The sequence below is a fragment of the Stegodyphus dumicola genome, chromosome 6, assembly GCF_044657685.1.
Source record: "Stegodyphus dumicola isolate Sdum_Otavi_A_Nest chromosome 6, ASM4465768v1".
Lineage (NCBI taxonomy): Eukaryota > Metazoa > Arthropoda > Arachnida > Araneae > Eresidae > Stegodyphus > Stegodyphus dumicola.
This window is the reverse complement of record NC_140773.1, coordinates 136,976,732-136,996,916: the sequence shown is the minus strand read 5'-3', so window position 1 is coordinate 136,996,916 and position 20,185 is coordinate 136,976,732. Positions and strand designations below refer to the sequence as shown.

The 20,185-nt window shown below is 33.9% G+C and overlaps 1 protein-coding gene across 2 annotated transcripts in view; it reads left to right on the top strand.

The window, feature by feature from the left end:
• LOC118190066 (uncharacterized) overlaps positions 1-20,185 on the top strand; it is a 258,700-nt gene that overhangs the window by 163,304 nt on the left and 75,211 nt on the right. For both annotated transcript variants that reach the window (XM_085818915.1, XM_085818916.1), the window contains 6 exons: positions 1,421-1,482; positions 6,854-6,966; positions 7,049-7,149; positions 7,463-7,501; positions 8,194-8,321; positions 10,128-10,198. In XM_085818915.1, coding sequence (XP_085675041.1) covers positions 1,421-1,482; positions 6,854-6,966; positions 7,049-7,149; positions 7,463-7,501; positions 8,194-8,321; positions 10,128-10,198 — 514 coding nt within the window. The remainder of the gene's footprint in view (positions 1-1,420; positions 1,483-6,853; positions 6,967-7,048; positions 7,150-7,462; positions 7,502-8,193; positions 8,322-10,127; positions 10,199-20,185) is intronic.

Below are 20,185 nucleotides of genomic sequence, written 5' to 3'. Positions count from 1 at the left end.
ACGTCTAACACACATTCAACTGGCTCTGCCAGATCCAAGAACAAGAAGTATAACATCATGAAAGATTTACGCCCTCTTTGGCGATTAAAATATATTTCCACGTAAAATTTCTTACATCATCATAATTTTCTTCTGTTAATGCAGAGCTACTTATGCAATTAGATGCCATACCTCTTTAAATATAACCTTGAATAATTAAATTTATCTATTTTTGTAAGATTACTATTATTATGAACAGCGCTTTCAAACTGCTAATAAAATTCTAATCAAGAAGCAGGATCACTATAATATTTATTAATTATCAATTTATGAAATTTAATTGTTTTGTTTTCTCTAAGGCTTTGGTTTTCTGGTGTATCCTGAGCATTTTCAGGAATAGAAAAGGATGCATTATTAATATTCATTTTATCTTTCATTAATCTACGATTTACATTGGTTATCTTTTGTTTCCAGAGGATAATTTTTCTTGAATTACTGATGAAATTCTGACACAGTAATTTCATCATCTATATCATCATCATTCCAAAAAGTTTTGACTTCATCATTTAATCATTTTAAATTAGTTTCCTTGTCTATTATTTAGGCTCAAAATTCTTTTAAAGTATCTGTTTTCTTTCTTACATCTATCTTGCTAGAATCTTCAATAATGAAAGCTTCAAAATTTTGAATTTTGTTAATTAACTTAGTTAATGTAGACCTAACTGTGCTATGTTCCTTTCTCAATTTATCTAATTATGACATTTTATAACAATTAAATATAAACAACACATCAAAGAAAATCCTACTTTCACTTCTTGCAAAATTCCACAAATTTCTGAGCAAGCTTGCAACTAAACCATTAGAATTCACAGCTTCCTTTTCACATTGGTATCTCCATAAAAATGTGAAGTATGTTCCTTCAAACTGCTCAACATTTTAAATAAAACACTTTAATGAACTATATATATTATATTACCTAATAAATTACATAGTAAATATACATTACACAACTCGTCACACTATATTCTGAACCCATGTCAATGCTGTCTTAAAGTGAAACTTTTTGCTCAGGCAGTTGAGGGCTGCTACAATGCCATCTGTAGGAGATCTTAATACATTGTTTTAACAATACTTGAGAGGCTAACCTTGAATCATTTATGTATTTGAACTTTTCTCTAAAACTGATTGAAAATTCTAGAATGACATTTTTTACTGTGGGATTTGAAAATCTAATATTTGTTCTACCACAAATCTTAAACCACTTACAATACTGAAGTCAGAATTGTATTTTAAGAAATGTTGAATAATTAACTAAACTAAGAATAAGTCAGAAGGAAACATTTTTGTTAAAGCTTATGCATTTCATTTACTCTACAAATTATTTTTTAATATTTTATGCTGTTTAAAATGTTATGCATTATTTTATTTTTGGTATTTTTAGAGAGATCAATGCAAAATCAAAGAAGAAAGTTCAAAGTTTAGCTCCTGCTTTGCTACCAAGAGGTAAGATCTCTGCAAATTATAATTTCATAATAAAATAAAAATAATAAACTTATTACTTTTTTCCTGTAACACAAAATGCATTTGTGATATTTACATTATTGAGCATTAGTGCTTACAGTTTTATTAGCAAAATAAATTGCGCATAGTTACTTTAAAAAATAAATTATTCATTGCAAATTTATTAAACTCTTCTGTACATCATCATTTTGTATCTTCTGGCCATCTTCTAAGACCCATTTTGCTTGTATAATACTGAAAATATATATTAGGAATTTCTCAAACTAAAAATTTTTTTTAATGAAAATCTAAGAGTATTAAGTTTTTTAAATTTCTGGTATTTAATGAAACACCGAGATGAATGACTGATACTAGCAATAAAAACTTAGATGAACTATGATTTTTCACTTTAATAATTATAAATACTTATGCATTTCCATTAGTGATGTAATTCTCATTTGGATTATTTTTTTCATGTTGTTATCAATGCTTATATTGCATTAGTGGTGATTATTTGGCCCGAAGTTGGGTTATTATAAGTCTCTGAAAGTAGCATAATAAGGGCACTTCACATTGAAATCGGTCTGAAATATGGAATTCCTACTTGACGAGAACAGCACAAAGAGGTAAAATGGGATGGTTGGAGCCATACAAATACAGATCTTATATGAAATGAGAAAAACCTGAGATTAGTCATAAATGACTTCAGCATAAGATATAGTTCACACACCACAACCTATAGAAGATTGAAAATACTATATACTAAGATACAATAATGTATATAAAATATATAAACAATAACTGAGTAATGCAAAGCAAGTATGTATACAAATGCAGAAGTTTAAAGAAATTAAAATATGAAATAATAACAAAATTAGTGCAACTAGCTATATGAGCAAAATACTCGTGTGAAATCAATGATCAAAATATGTATAAAATATATACAATTAGAGATTAAAGTCCTCAGTAAGTTAGGTCCTGAAGTTGTGGTTACATTGAAGATGTATTGCAAAAGTCATGAAAAATTTATCTTTGAGAAGAATTTCATACTTGAGAGCACTGGTAGAAATTATTTTGGGTACTATCCAGAACCTTGTTCAAGAATTTGTTATTAACCAGTGAATGCAATTAATGATCATCTTTAGCTCGAGATTTTGACTCAGAAATTTATTGCACACAAAGAGATGGACACTTATTAAAGGCCATCAGCTTTTGTATTATTTATAATTTATATAGATCTGATACTCTAAATCCAGCCCAGGAAGAGGTAGGTCTGTTGACTGAGAGGTATATTCTAAGCTTTTGGCTTATGCTGAATGTTTAGCCTTCTCTAAGAAGCAGTATAAAATGTTTAATAATGCTATTAAAGCAGCATTAGTCATATGGTTGCAACATGTCAGTCTCTGACTTTATTAACTATGGGCACCGAATCATCGAACAAGTAAAGTTTATTAATAGGCAAATGACTTTTCATGCTTTGGATGATTGTAAAATTTAATTCTTAATGTTCAACACATTTTTTGGTGTTGACTGTCCACTTCCTACACAATTCTTAATATTCAACACATTTTCTTGGTGTTTGACGATAGCATAGTCTGACTGAAGGGAATTTATTGCTTTTGCCGTTAACATAATAACTATACTTATTTGTTGATTGTAAAAAATATCTTAATGGGGAAAATAGCAAGATTAGATGCATGTTCACAAACACTCCGTTTGAACTTTTCTAACAATACTTGTGTAAAGGTGGTAACAAGTAGGTATTTGTTTTACAAGGAATGCTTGCTGCTGTTACAAAAAATTTCATATATGCAGAAATTGTAGCATGTAATTCGGAAGACTTGATTGCATACCATAATTTCTGCAGATTTATTACTGTAAGATATGACATTAATAAGTCTCAGTCATTTTATGTCTCAGAAATTTAATCAAGAGTATAATCTTTTGAAAGGCAGTACTCAGTACTCACATAAAAGACAATTCTAAATACTCACATCTGAAATCTTGTATTAGGTGTCTAAGTATCTGTCTTTATAACTTGGATATTTTTTCTTCAGGTTCTTTTCTCATATGAAGAGTGATTAGTTACATTGGCATGCAATCAGGGTTGGATTGAGACTTTTAGAGGCCCTAACCATTTGAAAGATTTTAGTGCCCCACATATGTTTATGCAAGTTTTTTCTTCATTCCTTCTTTGTCTCGGTTACTTTAGCTGCACCATGCATTCCATGGTAAAACTGGCAATGAGACATTTTTAGTGCCTCTTTCTTGAATAGCTAAGCTCTCTTTCCTTGATGCCCTAAGGTGCAAGGTGTCTAAAAATTGTAGTGACAAACTTTTAGGGGAGGCAGGTTACACCATAAGGATTGAGAATTTGATAACAACTCATGATCAGAAAACGTCATTGTATGCCTCTAGATGGTGCTCTGCACGAGAGCGCTGGAGGGAAAAGTTCCTCATTCGAGGGGTAGCCAACATATGAAGAGCATGCAATGGTATTTAAATGCTGAGTTGCCGACATGCACTAGTGTACAGAATAGCTGACGGCTATGGACGAGCCACTGAATGAATTTATCAAGAGGACTTCTCAGACAGACATCAACCCACCACAATGTTTGTGTGAGTATGGGTCATTAAGAAGTAGCAGTACTCTAGGCCACGATTTATGCGTTCAGTTATTATGGAAGAAAGTGGGATGCCGGAGTCTCCCAGTATGTGCTATTGTCTTTACAGTATACATGCTGTTGTCTCCGCCTTAAGAGAATGTCTCATTCTAATGTGCAGCATGTTTTTAATGCTGAGCCCTTGCATATATTTCATCTTCAACGGACTCAATTACTACTCTCTGATGATCATCCTATACATATGCATTTTGCACAGTAGCATTTACAACACAGTATCCAAGATGTGAATTTCCAAGCTTATATGTTGTTCACTGATGAGCCACATTCAGTAGGAATGACATATTCAATCATCAAAATGTGCATTTGGGGGGGGGGCTCAAGAGAACCCCTATGATGGGTGGCATCATGCGGCATATCTCTTTGCAGTAAATGTGTGGTCAGGTTTGGTCAGCGACTGCTTAGCTGGGCCTTATCTTTTACCATTCCGCTTGACTGTCGCGAATTATCAAATTTTTCTGAAGCAGATTCTTTCCGATTTATTAGGCAGTGTCCCAGAAAATGTGAGGTGCAACATGTGGTTTCAACATGATATTATATACTTACTTTTGACTGGCAGTTCGGGGGCATTTGAACAGGTCATTTATGCATTGATGGGTTGGGCATGGTGGACTGGCTCCCTGGCTGATACACTCATTTAATTTATCATGCCTTGATTTCTTTCTGCGGGGAGTCCTCCAGTTACAAGTATCATGATTCTGTGGAGTCTGAAATGGATCTTATGGCAAGACTTGTCTGCGGTGCTGCTACAATCAAAGAAACTCCTGGTATGTTCAACCATGTACGCAATTAATGTTCTGTCGGTGTCAGGCGTGTCTGGTATCTGATGGTGCAGAATTCAAACATCTGTGTAAATTTAGTGCTGTATCATATCATTATGCCATTTGTACTTGTGATGTATAATAAATGTTTTAAGTTAATCACTCTCTTGTGTCCTTTTCGATTTTCTACCTTTGACATCACTCGTCCCTGACATTTCTGGTCATAGGTTGCTATGCAATTTTCAATCCTTATTGATGTGCCCTACTTTCCTAAAAGTTTGTTTTTGAGACATCCTTTGTTGCTTAATGGTTAATCCAAGCCTTCATGCAATAAGCTGTCTGTTAGTGGATTCTGTATGTAGGAGGAGACCAACTGATAATAGTACCTGTGAATTCTTATTTATCATTCTTTGTTTTTCTTCAAGTTTTAATAACTTTATTGTGATTGCAAAGAATAATGTATTGTATCTGATTTCAGTTATTGAATAAAATAATATTTCATTTCATAGAATAAATTTCAGTACTCCTAATAGATTTTTGAAATTTGTATTTTTTCATAAGATCTTTTTAATTAAGAATATAAGGCAACCATTTATCTATCGGTTAAAATATGAAAATTAAAGAGAGGAATCCATATAGGTGATTGTTAAAATAGAAAATTTTCACTTTGTATGTTGAACAAATTATGCACTGTGTATTGTTAGACTGAAAAATGTCCTAAAAGTGTAAAATGTAAGGTAGGTTTGAAAAAGCTGTCTTTTAGATGAAACATATAGTCATTTTTTTACCTTCTTTTTTTTACATATGTTATGTATAAAGAAATTAAATATTGAACTTTTGGAAAAAATAAAATTTGTGGTACTTTTAATCCTTATGAATAAATTTAAATTCTGAAGATATTCCATTATCAAATTTGCAGCCAGCATTTTTAATGTTTTCAGTTATTTGATTTCAGGCTTTATTGTGTGTTGTTTTCATTAATCATCTGAGCAACATGTTCATTCTTATCTGGTTTTAATTTTTTGCCACTTTGTGTACAGAAGCTTTTCTTTAAAATTTTTAATTTTCCTTTTTTTTAATTAACTAGAAATCAGTGCCATGATTTGATGATTATGAAAAGAAATTGCAAATAAATATTGCTGTATAAATATTGCATTTCAGTAGTGAATTAAAAAATGGAGGAAAGCTTTGCTTACACATGATGTTTAAATATCATAAAAACAGTGGAAATAATTAAGAGGAAAGAGGGGGAAACTATAATTTCCTGAATTTAATGTTCTTTTAAAATCTGAATTATTATTATGTTGCACTTTTAAATATTGTTTATTAAGTTACAAAGCTTTTATCCTTAAAATTTGCATCACTCCATTTAATAATAAAGACAGAAAAAGAGGTTTTGAAAAATGTTTAATGAAAAAATATTCTTTTAATGTTTTAATAACTTTGGCAAGTAAGTACTTCACCATTTTAAAAATAATTTAGGAGTAGTAGCTTTTTCTTTTCTTTTTTTTTTTTTTTTAGAATAAAGTATTTGCTGTTTGTCTCTAGAATTTCTGATTTATTATTTAATCAAAGGAATTTAAAGCAATTCAAGTAAAGCTGAAGAATTCATGAGTTCATGAATCAAGAAGTTCATAAATAAAAATAAGGTTTTACTAAATTGCATTCTGTAACAAATTATTAGATATTCATTCATATGGCAACTGTTTTGGTTTGCCTATAACCTGATAATAAGCTAATCCAAAGCAATCTCTTCTTACAAGATTTCTTAAGAATACCAGTAATGAATCCTACTATTTATCTAATTGTATTTATTTATTTTCCAGATTCTTCAAATTATTGGAGTGGTTGTGTATTAATATCACAGAACAAAATCTTTCAGTTTCATTTTCTCATAGCTATTTATTAAATTTCATTATTTCTTCTTGTTAGATATTCCTTTAACAGTCTGTTTTGAGAATAAAATATCTCAATTTTCTGAAGTTTCTGGTGGTAAAGGATCATCTCTTGGGAAACTTACTGAACTTAGTCTTGATGATAAAGCTGTGAGTGAAAATGTTTAAAAAATTTCTTTTATTTTTTTTTTTGTATGTTTTATAACTGTGTTTAGTTATTATGCAATTTTAGTTTGTAGTTCCAAGAGGAATAATTGTTACAACTGCTGCGTACAAAAGACTATTGACTCCTGAAATTTTGAATGAAATTAAAAATGTGGAAGATATCGCATAGTAAGATTAACAGAATTTTTCATTTTTGTTAATTTTGTGTTTAATGATAAAAATACATATTGGATAATACTGGAACTGCTTTAAAACAAAATATAATTCAACTAGTATTTAACATGAGAATTTTTACTTTGATTTTCCATAAATGTGATAAAAATAAAAATATAATGTGTTGTGATTTTCCATAAATGTGATAAACATGAAAATATAATGTGTTGTTAAATTAAATATGGAATTTTTTTATTTTGTGTTATTAAAAATTTATCATATCCTTCCTCCAGTATTTTACCAAAACATAATGCTTGACATATTTCAGTGGAAATGTAGAAGGTGATTTAAAAGAAGCTTGCAGAATGTAAGTTTAGATTTCGTATTTAAAAAAGAATTTTTTTTATTAGTGATTAGATAAGGTTAAATCAAATTTCTGATACTATGGTAATATAAAAGGTCTACTATCTATTTCTTGTAATTAAAAAAAAAAAAAAAATATATCCTTTAACATAATGTATCCTTTAATGTAATATTATGCAATAGTCTTGTTTTAATTGCAAATAAGATTGGAAATAAAATATTATATTGATAATAAATTTTTACTTAACATTTATTAATATAAGTGCTTATGTTATCAAGACAAACTCAACTTTCATTTCTCATTTTGAATGCAAGTGTATATTTCTAGGAAAAGTTTTGGAGTAGAATAACAAATTAAATTTTAATTATTAGCATGAATAAACATGGGGCTTAAATTTGTCTTTTGTATAACTATTTTTACTTTAGTATAACTATTTAATGTGAAAAACTTAGTTTGATTTGAATCCTGAACATTGGAGCTTAATACATTGTCAATAGGTAAACTGAATATATTTGCTAATAGAAATGAATAAATTTTACTACTTCAAATGTATCACTTCTGTTGTTATCAGCTTAGGATATTATCAAAGAATTATTTACATTGTAGTGAACCATCATTTATAAAAGGATTTCCTGTATTTCTTTTTGTTTATATTTTTGGACTTATAAAAATTATACGTTTTTGTTACTTTTAAGGATACAAAATATAATTGTGAGAAGATCTTTACCAAATGAAATTTGCCATAGTATAGAAGAGAATCTGAACATTATATTTAAAGGAACTATTAACCAGTATAAATTTGCTGTACGTTCTTCTGCTACAGGTTAGTATTATTAAATTTCAAAACATTTCTTAACTGTTCAAAACTGGCCCTGAAGGAAAATTTGCTATAATTCCACTGATTGTCGGCATCATAAATGTGTAACATGCATGTCAAGATTATGATATTCCACCCAATATTATTTAACTAATCCATTCTCTTGAATGGTTTACTTTAATAATTTAATCTCCTTTTGAATGAAATTTGCAACTTCTTTAAACTGAATGAAATTTAACTTCAGTATTGGAATTATTTTTAGACTTTTTTTATTAGATTCAAATATTTTTGTAAATGAATGTAAAATTCTTAATTGTAACTATGCAAATTATAATACAAATTTATAATTTAATATTTTAGGAAATATATATGTATACTGTAATGAAAAACAGACATGTATTTGAATTATACAAGTGCTCTCTAATTTACTGAAACATAAGACTAAAGTTGGTAAATTATGTATATATGTTGGCTGTTATGCACACATATTGAAATAAGCAGCAGCTCATTTTTAATTTTTCAATCATCTTATTTTAGATATGTGTATGATACTTAAAAAGAATAATAACAGAAAGCTTCTACTATAAAATAATGCACACATAAGATAAAAAAATGAAAATGTATTGTTTGGGATATTGATTTTTTGTTTTTTGTAATCAGTTTTATACTACAGCATTTTTAGTTCAAAGGGGCTTTGTCTCTGAAGGACTATTGTTTTCGTTTTGCGATTTTGCGTTGAATCACTATAAATGTCCGTTTCACTTTTCAAACTGTTGCCACCAAATGTTAGAGTCCTGCATTATTTTGAAGAAATTAAATAATAAAAAATCTGCATAAATGTATGTATATTTTTCGCATTGTGATAAAACAACGGTACCTAAAGCGATCCAATTTTGAATGACGTAATCTTATTGCTAATATGGGCATGTGGAAGCCCAAATTTGAAATTTGGAATTTGTTTTATTATCAATTTCATATTTTGTAAAATTTTAACGAATTTTTCATTAACACATTCATTACGGGGGATGGGTGGGGAGGGAAACCTTTTTATTTACAGTGCACAGAACTGTGAATGGGAAATTCCAAAGATATGCTCTTTTTAAAATTGTTTTGCGATATTGCTCTTAAATTGAATTTTATGGTTTAAGTGCGAAGAACATTTAATAAATAAAGGTAACACATAAAAGGTTAAAAAATGTCCCTTTGGGCGTAAAGTAAAATCTGAAAGATTTCAGGTTTTTTTAATGGTATATATTTTCACATAATAGTTGCAGTTTATTTCATCTCTTAATATTCGTAATAATGATGATGCCATTGTAATAATATATTTTATAGAAGCACGTATATTAATTGAATATATAAAATGTGTAATTAATATTACAAACTTATATTTTTGTTTATTAAAAAAGTACAAAAAAAAATGCACACATTCACACAGAGGAAAAAAGCCAGCTGTATGATCAGAGGGGAATATTTTGTGAACTGTAATCAAAAGTGATTCATGTAAATAAATTTTTAAAATGCTACTCTTTAATTTTTTGCCTAAATGTAGCAGATAATGTGTTTTCAATTAGAGTCGTTCATGCGATTAGGACTGCTTTTATTACGATAAGAAATTTTTGTTTGATTTTAAAAAGTACATATGTGTAAATTTTGAAACCAATAGCATCTTAAATGAAAACTTCTTTTACATTATAAAGATCTACATGTATATGATGTAAAATTAAAATCAATGTGTGCATTAATTTCAAATTTATTTTAAGTCATATTTATAAAATTTAACTACTAGTAATTAAATGTAACTGTTTCTAGGTGAAGATACTGAACAGATGTCAGCTGCTGGACAAATGGACACATTCCTTGGCATTATGGGTATTAAGGAGGTAATGTTAAGGACTTATATACTTTTCTAAAATTTTTATACACCTTTGTTGTAAATATAAGTTATAAGTTTTTGCTTATTACGTGCTCCGCCCTTGGGCACTACACGGAAAGAGAGGGAGGCCCCGTGGAGGTCTTTTTAAGGGAAACTGGCTCTTGTCCACATTACACATGGGGAAAACCACGAAAACACCCATGCAGCCAGCCTGTTCGCCGAGACTCGAACCCCGGACCGAACTACCAGTGTTTAGCGGCTTTTACCACTTGGCCACTGGTGAGCCATAAGTTATACTTGTAATTATATTTTTTAGCAAATGTTAAACTGAAGGAAATATCCTAAGATGACATATTAATTTACAAAATTTATACATCCATCTTTTGTTTAGTAAATATACTATAAGACTTCCTAGGCTGTCTCTGATAGGGATAAATATTCCCTTGAGTACAAATGAATGCTGATTCTAATAAAAAGTATCTGTTTAAAATGACCTCTTCACCAAAGACTAAAATCATCTTGAACCTTTATGATAATTATTGAGAGCCATCATTATTAGCTCAAAGGAGTGGTAACCCAGAAGAGGGCTATTGGTCTCAAATGGCTTTTTGTGGTGCTTCGCTATAAAACACAAACCAATTTTTAAATTGTTACCACCAAATATTATCACCTTGTGTTATGTTTAAAGAAATTAAATAATGAAAAATCTGCATGAATGCATGCATGTTCCTCGCATTGTGAAAAAAATAGCAGTACCTAGAGCCATCAGATTTTGAATAACGTAATCCACCACCCGAACATGGGAACCTAGATGCCGAAGTTCTGAATTTTGAATTTTTTTATATCTGTTTCATATTTTATAAAACTATAACGAATTTTTGATTAACAAACTCAATGATTTCAAAGCACGCAATTGCAACAAGGTACGGAAACAAAATATTTTTATTTCCAGCACGCGAGACTGTCTATCGCAAATTCTAAATATATGCTGTTTTTAAATATTTTGTGATATTGCTGTTGAATTGAATTTTATGTCGTTTAAGTGCGAAGAACATGATATTTAGTAAATAAAGGTAACACACGAAACGTTAAAAAATGCCTCTTTGGGTATATATAAAATCTGAAATTTTCAAATTTTATTATTAATTAATTTGCGAATAATGTGTATATTGTTGCGTACGTACGGCTTCGTTATGAATTGAATGCACAAGTATGATGAAAAATGAATAAAATTTATTATTATCACAACAAATAAACCAAAATGCTTAAATTTCCACAGATATGCATACAATATTGCAATATTTCACTGTAGTTATCTTTTAAACTACTCAAAGGTTCAGCAAAACTGAATTCAAAACATAGAAAGCTAATCCGATTTCACTGCGAATTCGCTACAGTAAAACAACATCAGTTTTCTAAACAATCTCATAAAACAACAACTAAACAACTGAACTGAGGTGATTTGATGTCGCTTTTATAAGATTTTTAAAATGCAGGAGAACTTTCTCGATTTTTCCCGAAAAGCAAAAGTTTGGAATTATAAGATGTCTATTTATTAAATGCGCATGCTCCTGTATTTTTAACTTTTCCGGCGTAGCTTTCTCTTCAAATAAGTCGCGTGCAGCATTGCACAGGGAAATGAAACAATTTAATAACAATTCTTTTAAAAATAGCAAACTAAATAAATCACTGCACTGCCCCCCTTTCCCAAGTACTGCACTTCCCGAGCTGTACAATCCCTGGACAGGAAGCCAAATTTACAGCTAAGGCACAAATGTAATAATAAACATTACATTATGATAACAAGCAATCTGAACAATAAATGCAATAACTAATTTAAACAAATCAAATGCTATCAAATACTAAATACAAGTGAAATCAAATACACATTTAGAAACGAAAAGGACCAATTTACAATTATTTACACTACGTGCTATGGCCATAGTAATGAGCTAACCTGTCGTAATGAACGACTGTAGATTTAGAGTTCCATGACTTACTGTTTCGAACCACGACGTCTTTTTAGGACTGTGTACGGACCATCCCAAGATGACTGTAATTTCAGACCAAGTCCTTTCCGTCGAGTCGGAATCCACAACTACACCTTTTCGTCTTCGTGGAATTGATGTCCGGTTCTTGTTTCGTATCGGATATTCATCTTCTCCATCCAGAGGCGTAGCTAGGGTTTTCAGCGCCCGGGCACAACTGGAGATTTTGCGTCCCTCTCTGTTTCCCACAAATGGAAAACACTTTATTCTAAAATTTTGTACCATCAAATTGGTGCCCCTATATGCTGCGCCCAGGGACAGATGTCCCCCTTGCCCCACCCTAGCTACGCCACTGTCTCCATCGTCAAGTTGACTCGCTCTCGAGCAAATTTGTGCAAACCGGGCCTGGAGATCTCGAATGTATTCCTCAGGCGATGAAGGCACATCCGGAAGGCGACCAAACAAAAGATCACAAGGCAGACGGTCTGTGATGGGGAATAGCTGGTAGTCTCGTGGACAGCACTCCGGTAGGCCAGTAAAAGAAGTGGTAATTTCTTGTTTCAGTCCAGTTGGTTTCTGGAAACCACTAATGAGAGGTTATTAAGGATGGTTCGATTGAACCTCTCTACCATGCCTTCATGTAATAGCGTCGTTTGGGTTTTGTCAATGCCGAGTAGTTTGCAGAGTTCTTTGATTACTGCCGAGGTAAAATTTCTTCCCTGATTGGAATGTAACTGAAGAGGCACTCCAAACCTGGAAATCCAATGCTGTATCATCACCACTGCTACTGTGACAGCCTCTTAATCAGGAATAGGATACGAGTCAGGCCACTTGATGAAGTAATCAATGACAACGAGGATGTATTTGTTGCCATCAGCAGTTCTTCGCAGAGATCCCATGATGTCAAAGGCGATACGCTCAAAAGGTGCTCCTAACATTGTAACGTTGCAGCTTGCCTCGGCTGCGTTTCTTCGGTCCTTTCCGACCTGCACAGGCATCGCAGGGTCGGCAAGACTTTTGCGCGTCATCCTTTGCATTATTCCAGTAGAAGCGCTCTCGAACTCTGTACAAGGTCTTCATTATCCCGAAGTGACTTACTGTAGGGCTGCTATGTAGTTCTTTAAGGACATTTGCAATCCGGGATCTTGGGAGTAGCAGCTGCCATCGGAATGTCTTATCATCATCCGATTCGAATTGCCGATACAAAACGCCGTTTCGAATGTGGAGCGAGTCCCAGAGTGCCCAATATTGTTTTGTCGTAGGACTATAGATAGAAATGTCCTGCCAGGTAGATTTTCTGTTTGTTGAATCCATTATATCAATTATGGGTTTAATGTCACAGTCTTCCAGCTGGTCTTCCCTGACTTCATCGCTTCATCACTCCATGGGTCTCGATCAGCCGGTGTTGATGTAATTTGTCTTGCGACCGGAATCAGCAGTTCGTATTTCGCTTCAACCCTAGAACAATATCGGGAGCTTTTTGGGCAACGGTCTTCTAGAAATAGCGTCGGCGTATCCGTGTGATGATTCCTTCCGATGACGGATAGTGATGTCATATTCCTGGAGTCTCTGTATCCACCTGGCTATTTGACCCTCAGGATTCCTGAAATTTAAAAGCCAGGCCAATGATGCATGATCCATGCGGAGCAGGAATTTTCTGCTGTATAGATAATGATGGAAATGTTTTACGGCTTTGATTATGGCGAGCAACTCTTTCCTGGTGACACAGTAATTCCTCTCCGGTTTAGACAGGCGCTTGCTTCAGAAAGCCTCTACACGTTCTTGGTCGTCTATTTCTTGGGACAAAACCGCACCGACACTTTTATTGCTCGCGTTCATGCCGAGAATAAATGGTCTGTCGAGCTGAGGATATGTTAAGATTGGAGCAGATGTTAAAGCTTCCTTTAATTTGTCAATGCATCCTTGCGTTCTTTTGTCCACAAGAACTTTTGCTTGCTCAGCTTGTAAAGGGGTTTTGCGATGGAAGAAAAGTTCTTCACGAATCTCCTATAGTAGGTGCAAAGCCCTAGAAAGCTTCTCAGTTGATGGAAATTCTCGGGACGTTTCCAGGCTTTAACGTCTGACTCCTTTTTCAGGATCCGTGCACACACCTTTAGCAGAGATGATATGTCCGAGGTAAGTCACTTCCTGTCGGAATAACTTGCATTTAGCGGGACTCAGCTTTAGATAGGCTTCTTTCAGTTTCTGAAGCACCTTTCTAAGATTTTCTAGATGTTCTTCAAAACTCTTTTCGATGATGATAATATCATCCAGGTATATCAGACAGGTTTCGACAGCAGCGAGATGACAGGCCTTAGCTTGGGAATTCCATCCATTCGCTTCCGCCACTGTTGAAAACTGCGTCTTATAAACTTGCCAAGAGGTCTTCTCATCATATGTCGATAGCTCCAGAGAGGGACGAATAGGCATGGGTAGAAATTTAAAACTATCAGAATTGCTTCCTGCTGTCGCTATGCACTTCTTTAAGGTTTCAACTTCTTTGGCGACGTCAGCAGAAACTCTGTAATCAATTTGTTGTTCCACGGCAGAACTCTGTTTTCTATTTGTTCTTTCACGGAAGAAACTCTGTAATCGATTTGTTGTTCTATGGCAGAAACTCTCTCTTCTATTTGTTCCTTGACAGAAGAAACATTTCTTCAATTTGTCCAACTTTTTTCAACCGCGTCTGTTCTGCCTTCCGTAGCCTCAAATTTATTTTCTATTATGCATGTAATTTCTTTTTTCATCTCTTCTTGTCCTGCTTCAATTTCTTCCTGACCAGCTCCATCTTTTTTTTAACAGAATCATTCATCTCTTCTTTAAATGCAACAAAGGCTGCATTAAATTGCCTTAATTGTTCTTTCATCGTTCTTGTAATTGGCATTCAAAATTGCACTTCTGACACCAAAAAGTGTTGCGTGCGTACGGGTTCGTTATGATTTGAATGCACAAGTCCGATGAATAATTAAGAAAACTTATTATTATTACAACAAGTAAAACAAAATGTTTAAATTTCCACAAATATGCTTACAATATTGCAATATCTCACCGTAGTTATCTTTCAAACTACTCAAACGTTCAACAGAACTGAATTCAAAACATAGAAAGCTAATCCGATTTCACCGCGAATTCGCTACAGTAGAACAACAGTTTTCTAAACAATCTCATAAAACAACTACTAAACAACTGAATTGAAATCGAAATCGAGTCAATGGCTAGGCGGCAATTAGTAGCCAACCGCTACTTTAACCGTCTCTGTTGGTAAATTGCCCTAAGGCGTTGGTACTTAAGTTTTTAATTAAGGCGATTTACGCCGCGCCAACTAGGCGAAACTTGTCAAATTTTGTGAAATGTAGGTGCAGTAAGGGAGATGATTGGCAGGAGCCTGTCACGTGGGTGGTCACCAGCTTACGCGTACAATGAGAAATATTGGAAATATTAATAATGATCAAGTTTTGAAACAGGTTATCTAGATTGGAATAATTAAACTAATATCGCGATCTAAATGAAGACAAATGGCACAACTAAGTGCAACAGATTAGCTAAACAAAATATTCAAATTCATCCTTTCTGTAAAACACAGATTGGACAGTGGTAGTCACGTGGGAGTCACCCTCCCGTGAACTGTCCACAGCCCAATGCATCTTGAAATAGTAAATATCACAATTCAGTGAAGTCTTGGTCTGAGAAATTAAACACTAAAGTTCTTGTACAACACTGAGGCACATGAGTTACTGTAACTATACACTATGTACATATAGGGACGGCGGTATTTGAGCGAAGTGGCAAATGGTGAAAAACATTTTACACTAGCAATAAATAATCAGAGCTTTGAAGATCCAGGTACACGGATCATGTCCATAAGTCCACAATATTACAAAGTCTTTGATATAACAATAAGAAGATTACGAAAATGACAAATATAAGATCATTGCTTTGAAGATCCAGGTACACGGATCATGTCCATAAGTCTATGAAGTTTCAAAGACACTGGTAAAATGATACAATGAAGATAAAATAAAGATAATAGTACTATGTACAATATATACACATTTCACCATTTGCTGTTATGGAAGATGCCTCTTGGGCGCTTTGCTGCAATTTCTATAGTAGGATCATAATTTATCAGATTACGGATATGTTCGTATTGAGAAAGTTCTATTTTAGCATAGAAATTGTGGCTCGTGGTGAGAATTTGATCATCTATGGGTCTTATTTTTAGTTCTTTATGTATCTGCAGGTTACGTACGAACCATGGGGAGTCAACAATTTGTCTGAGTATTTTGTTCTGAAAGACCTGTAGTTTGTGTCTATAAGTCTTGTACACAGTGGCCCAGATAGGCACTGCATAAAGTAGGGTGGGTCTTATTAAGCTGGTATAGATCTTCTTCTTGAGACTGATATTTAATTTAGCATTTCTTCTTATTAAAGGGTAAAGAGACATTTTAGAAGCGGTGGCTTTGCGCAAGGCATACTCCGTGTGTTCTTTGAATAACAGCTGTGAGTCGAAGACCACTCCTAGATACTTGGTACTTGAAACAATTGCTAGGGCTTGATCATTAATTTTTATATTTACATTTACAGGAGTGAACTTCCGATGACTTCTGAAAAGGAGAATTTGGCTCTTTGACAGAATTTACTTTTAATTTCCATGAATCATAATAGTGTGCTATGATATTTACTGCGCTTTCAAGTTTATCTACAGCGAGCTGAGGTTTTAGCGACTTGGTTAAAATTGCTGTGTCGTCGGCATATTTCACTACTTTTGCATTCAAAGGAACCGGCATATCATTCGTGTAGATATTAAACAGAAGCGGTCCCAGAACGCTTCCTTGAGCCACTCCGCTTTTAATTCTTTTTCTTGAAGAGAGAGAGTCATTAATTTTTACCTGAAAGGTCCTGTTTTTAAGATAGCTTTTCATGAGCTTAATAAAACTGCTGGGCAGATGAACAAGGTGCAGCTTGTAGAGGAGACCCTCATGCCACACCTTGTCAAATGCTTTTTCTAGGTCTAGAAAGCAGCTGGCGATTGTGTTCTTTTTTGCGAAGGAGTCTGCAATAAATTCTGTAACGTTCAGTAGTTGGTGCACGGTACTATGACCGGCTCTAAAACCAAACTGCTCTTTACATATAATTTCCTTATCCTCTAGATGTTGAGTTAATCTCTTTTGGAGCACACGCTCAAATACCTTTCCCAAACTGGGGAGAAGGCTGATCGGACGGTAGGAGTTTAAGTCCTTTGGGTTTTTCCCCGGCTTGACAAACGTAATTATCTGCGCGTGCTTCCACTGTTGCGGAAAGTAATTGAGCCTCATACAAGCATTGACTATGTTTGTAATGAGGACTATGTAGGTTCTTGGGAGAGCTGTGAGAACCGTTTGGTGATGCTATCGTAGCCGGGAGCTTTTCTGGACTTTAAGTTGCTAATTATATTACTTATTTCTGCTGGAGAAGTTGGGTTGAAGTGATTATTACAATTTCTGTCAGCTAGGTGGTTAATGAAATTATCGACTTCTTCATCTGTCTCATCATTATTAGAGGCATGATTGGTGAACGTCTTTTCTAGATGCTGCGCAAGGGCTTCAGCCATGTCATGTTCAGAATAAGCAATTCCACTACTGGTGTGGAGAGGACCAATATTTCTGTTATTAGTATTCCTTAAGGAATTTCCAATACGCCAGACTGTATTCGGAGAGAAATCCATGGAGTCTAAGAAATCGTCCCAACAATTTGATCTGTACTCTAGGAGGAGGGTCTTGATGTTCCTAATTTTTCTGTTCAGATTTCTTTTAACAGTGGGATCGCCTGTTCTTCTCCAGATTTTTGCTGTGCGGTTTTTGTCTTTTATTTTCTCAATGATGTGGTCGGGGAGCTTATCTTTCTTATAATCTTTGAATTTGGTGGAATCATCAAGGGCTTTCTTAATTTTACTATTGATCTTAGTTATATTGTACTCAATGTCTACAATATCGGCAAGAGCCGGGTGTGCAGGTAATTGTTCTAGAGAATTATTGAATTTCTGCCAGTTTATAATTTTCTTTAAAGGCAAGGTCTTCTCAAAGCCATGGTAAGTAAATTTAACAGGGAGATGGTCAGAGGTTAATTGATTAATCACCTGTAGGAAAGGGATTTGCTGGATGTTTTTTGTAATAACAATGTCGAGAACATCCGAGCTGCCTGTATGATGATACCTGGTAGGTTCCGTTGGTCCAAAAATTCTAAGGTCATTCGTAAGAGCATAGCTATAAAGTTTGTTGCCATTTGTGTTATTTCTTTGAGAATTCCAGCTATGATGTTTAGAATTCAGGTCCCCTGCTATAATAAAAGGGTGAGTGATATTGTTAAAAATTTGCAAGTCATTGTTGGTGAGAATGTTTCTGGGGGGATTATAAGCTGAGATGATGACAATCGGCTCATTTGTGCGCGAATGCACAACGATCGCAGTGGTTTCAATGCTGCTGCTATTGGGAAAATTAAACTCGTTGGCGTGCAGATGCCTTTTAATTACTATCATAGTACCGCCGCCCCTGTTATGGTCTCTGTCCGTCCTGAATGCGTTGTAACCATTGATCTTGAACTTATTATTAGGTCTGAGCCAAGTTTCATTTACTAGAAACACATCAATATTATGGTGAGTAAGGAAGTTTGCAACTTCAACGTTCTTGTGGCGAATACCGTTGGCGTTAAAAAATGCAAGATTTAAACTGCTGGGGGCAGAGAGGTGAGTTCTTGAATTACTGTTAATGTGGTTAAAATTCATAATTGATGCTTGATAAAAGTTCAAAGGCTTCCCAGCCGACTTGGATTTTTTCCAATATTGATTTAGATTTTAAGAACCGCTCGAAGAGATTTTTTCCTTGCAGGAATAATTTCTTCAGCCAGATTATGAAATCGGAAACGGAGCCTAAGTTCTCACTTTCGACAGCTGCGTCCTGATTGGTGGATGAAGCATTCTGCTCATTAACATTTTCACTGCTATTTTGAGTTATGTTTCTTCTTGGAAGAGGTGGGAAATTTTCTAAGTTGATATCAGGGGGACTATTTTTTGAAGTTTTTCTCGCTTCTTTTTGGAATTCTTTTTCTGCAGTTTTTCTTTTCAAGTTATCAGGATGCATTTCGCAACCACGGTACGAACTAATGTGGGGGCCTCCGCAGAGGCAATATTTGCCGGGTAAGTTTCTGTCTTTTGTACATGTAGTAGTAATATGGTTTTGCCCGCATTTTAAACACCTGGGCTTGTGCTTACAGTGAGCACGACTGTGGCCATACCTCTGACAGTGGTGACACTGTTTGTGTCCTGGAGTGGGTCTGAAGGGAGTAATTTTAACAGTCAAATCTAGAATATGCGTTATGTTGTATATTTTCTTGCCTTCTATGCTGCGTTTGACTTCAACCATGAAAGTGGGTAGTTTGACAATTTCATTGTCTATTTTCTTGGTAACTTGTCTTACTGTTTTAACCGGGATGTTATTGTCTATTAGTTCTTCCATAATGTCCTCGGGTTTGGTGTGAACAGATAATTTTTTGATTACAACTCTTATCGGTTTATCCTGAGGGAGAGGAAAGGTATGGTAAGGAATTTCCTTTTCGTCTAGGTATCTCGTGACTTCACGATACTCAGTGTCCAATTTAACTTTAATGTGGATATCACCACCTTTCTGTACACATTCCATGGATATGGTAAATTGCTTAATATTATCTCTGAGGGCTTTCCAGTCCGTGACATCTGAAATGATAATCGGCGGAATTCTGTTAGCCTTTTTGTTGGGCGTAATGAAATCACCTACATTATTAGTACTGTCTTCTTGTGAGTTTAGCGAACTAACATTTGTAGTGTCCATTTTATCATCTATTTTTAGTGAAGCGTATTTATTTTTGGTTGACGTCATTGAACCGTTGCTGCTTTCACTAAGTGTGCGTTTGTGGTATTTTTTGGGTGTAATCCATTTTTCATTATAATTATTTATTTTGCTTATTTCCTGAATAACATTTGAAACTGGTTTGGG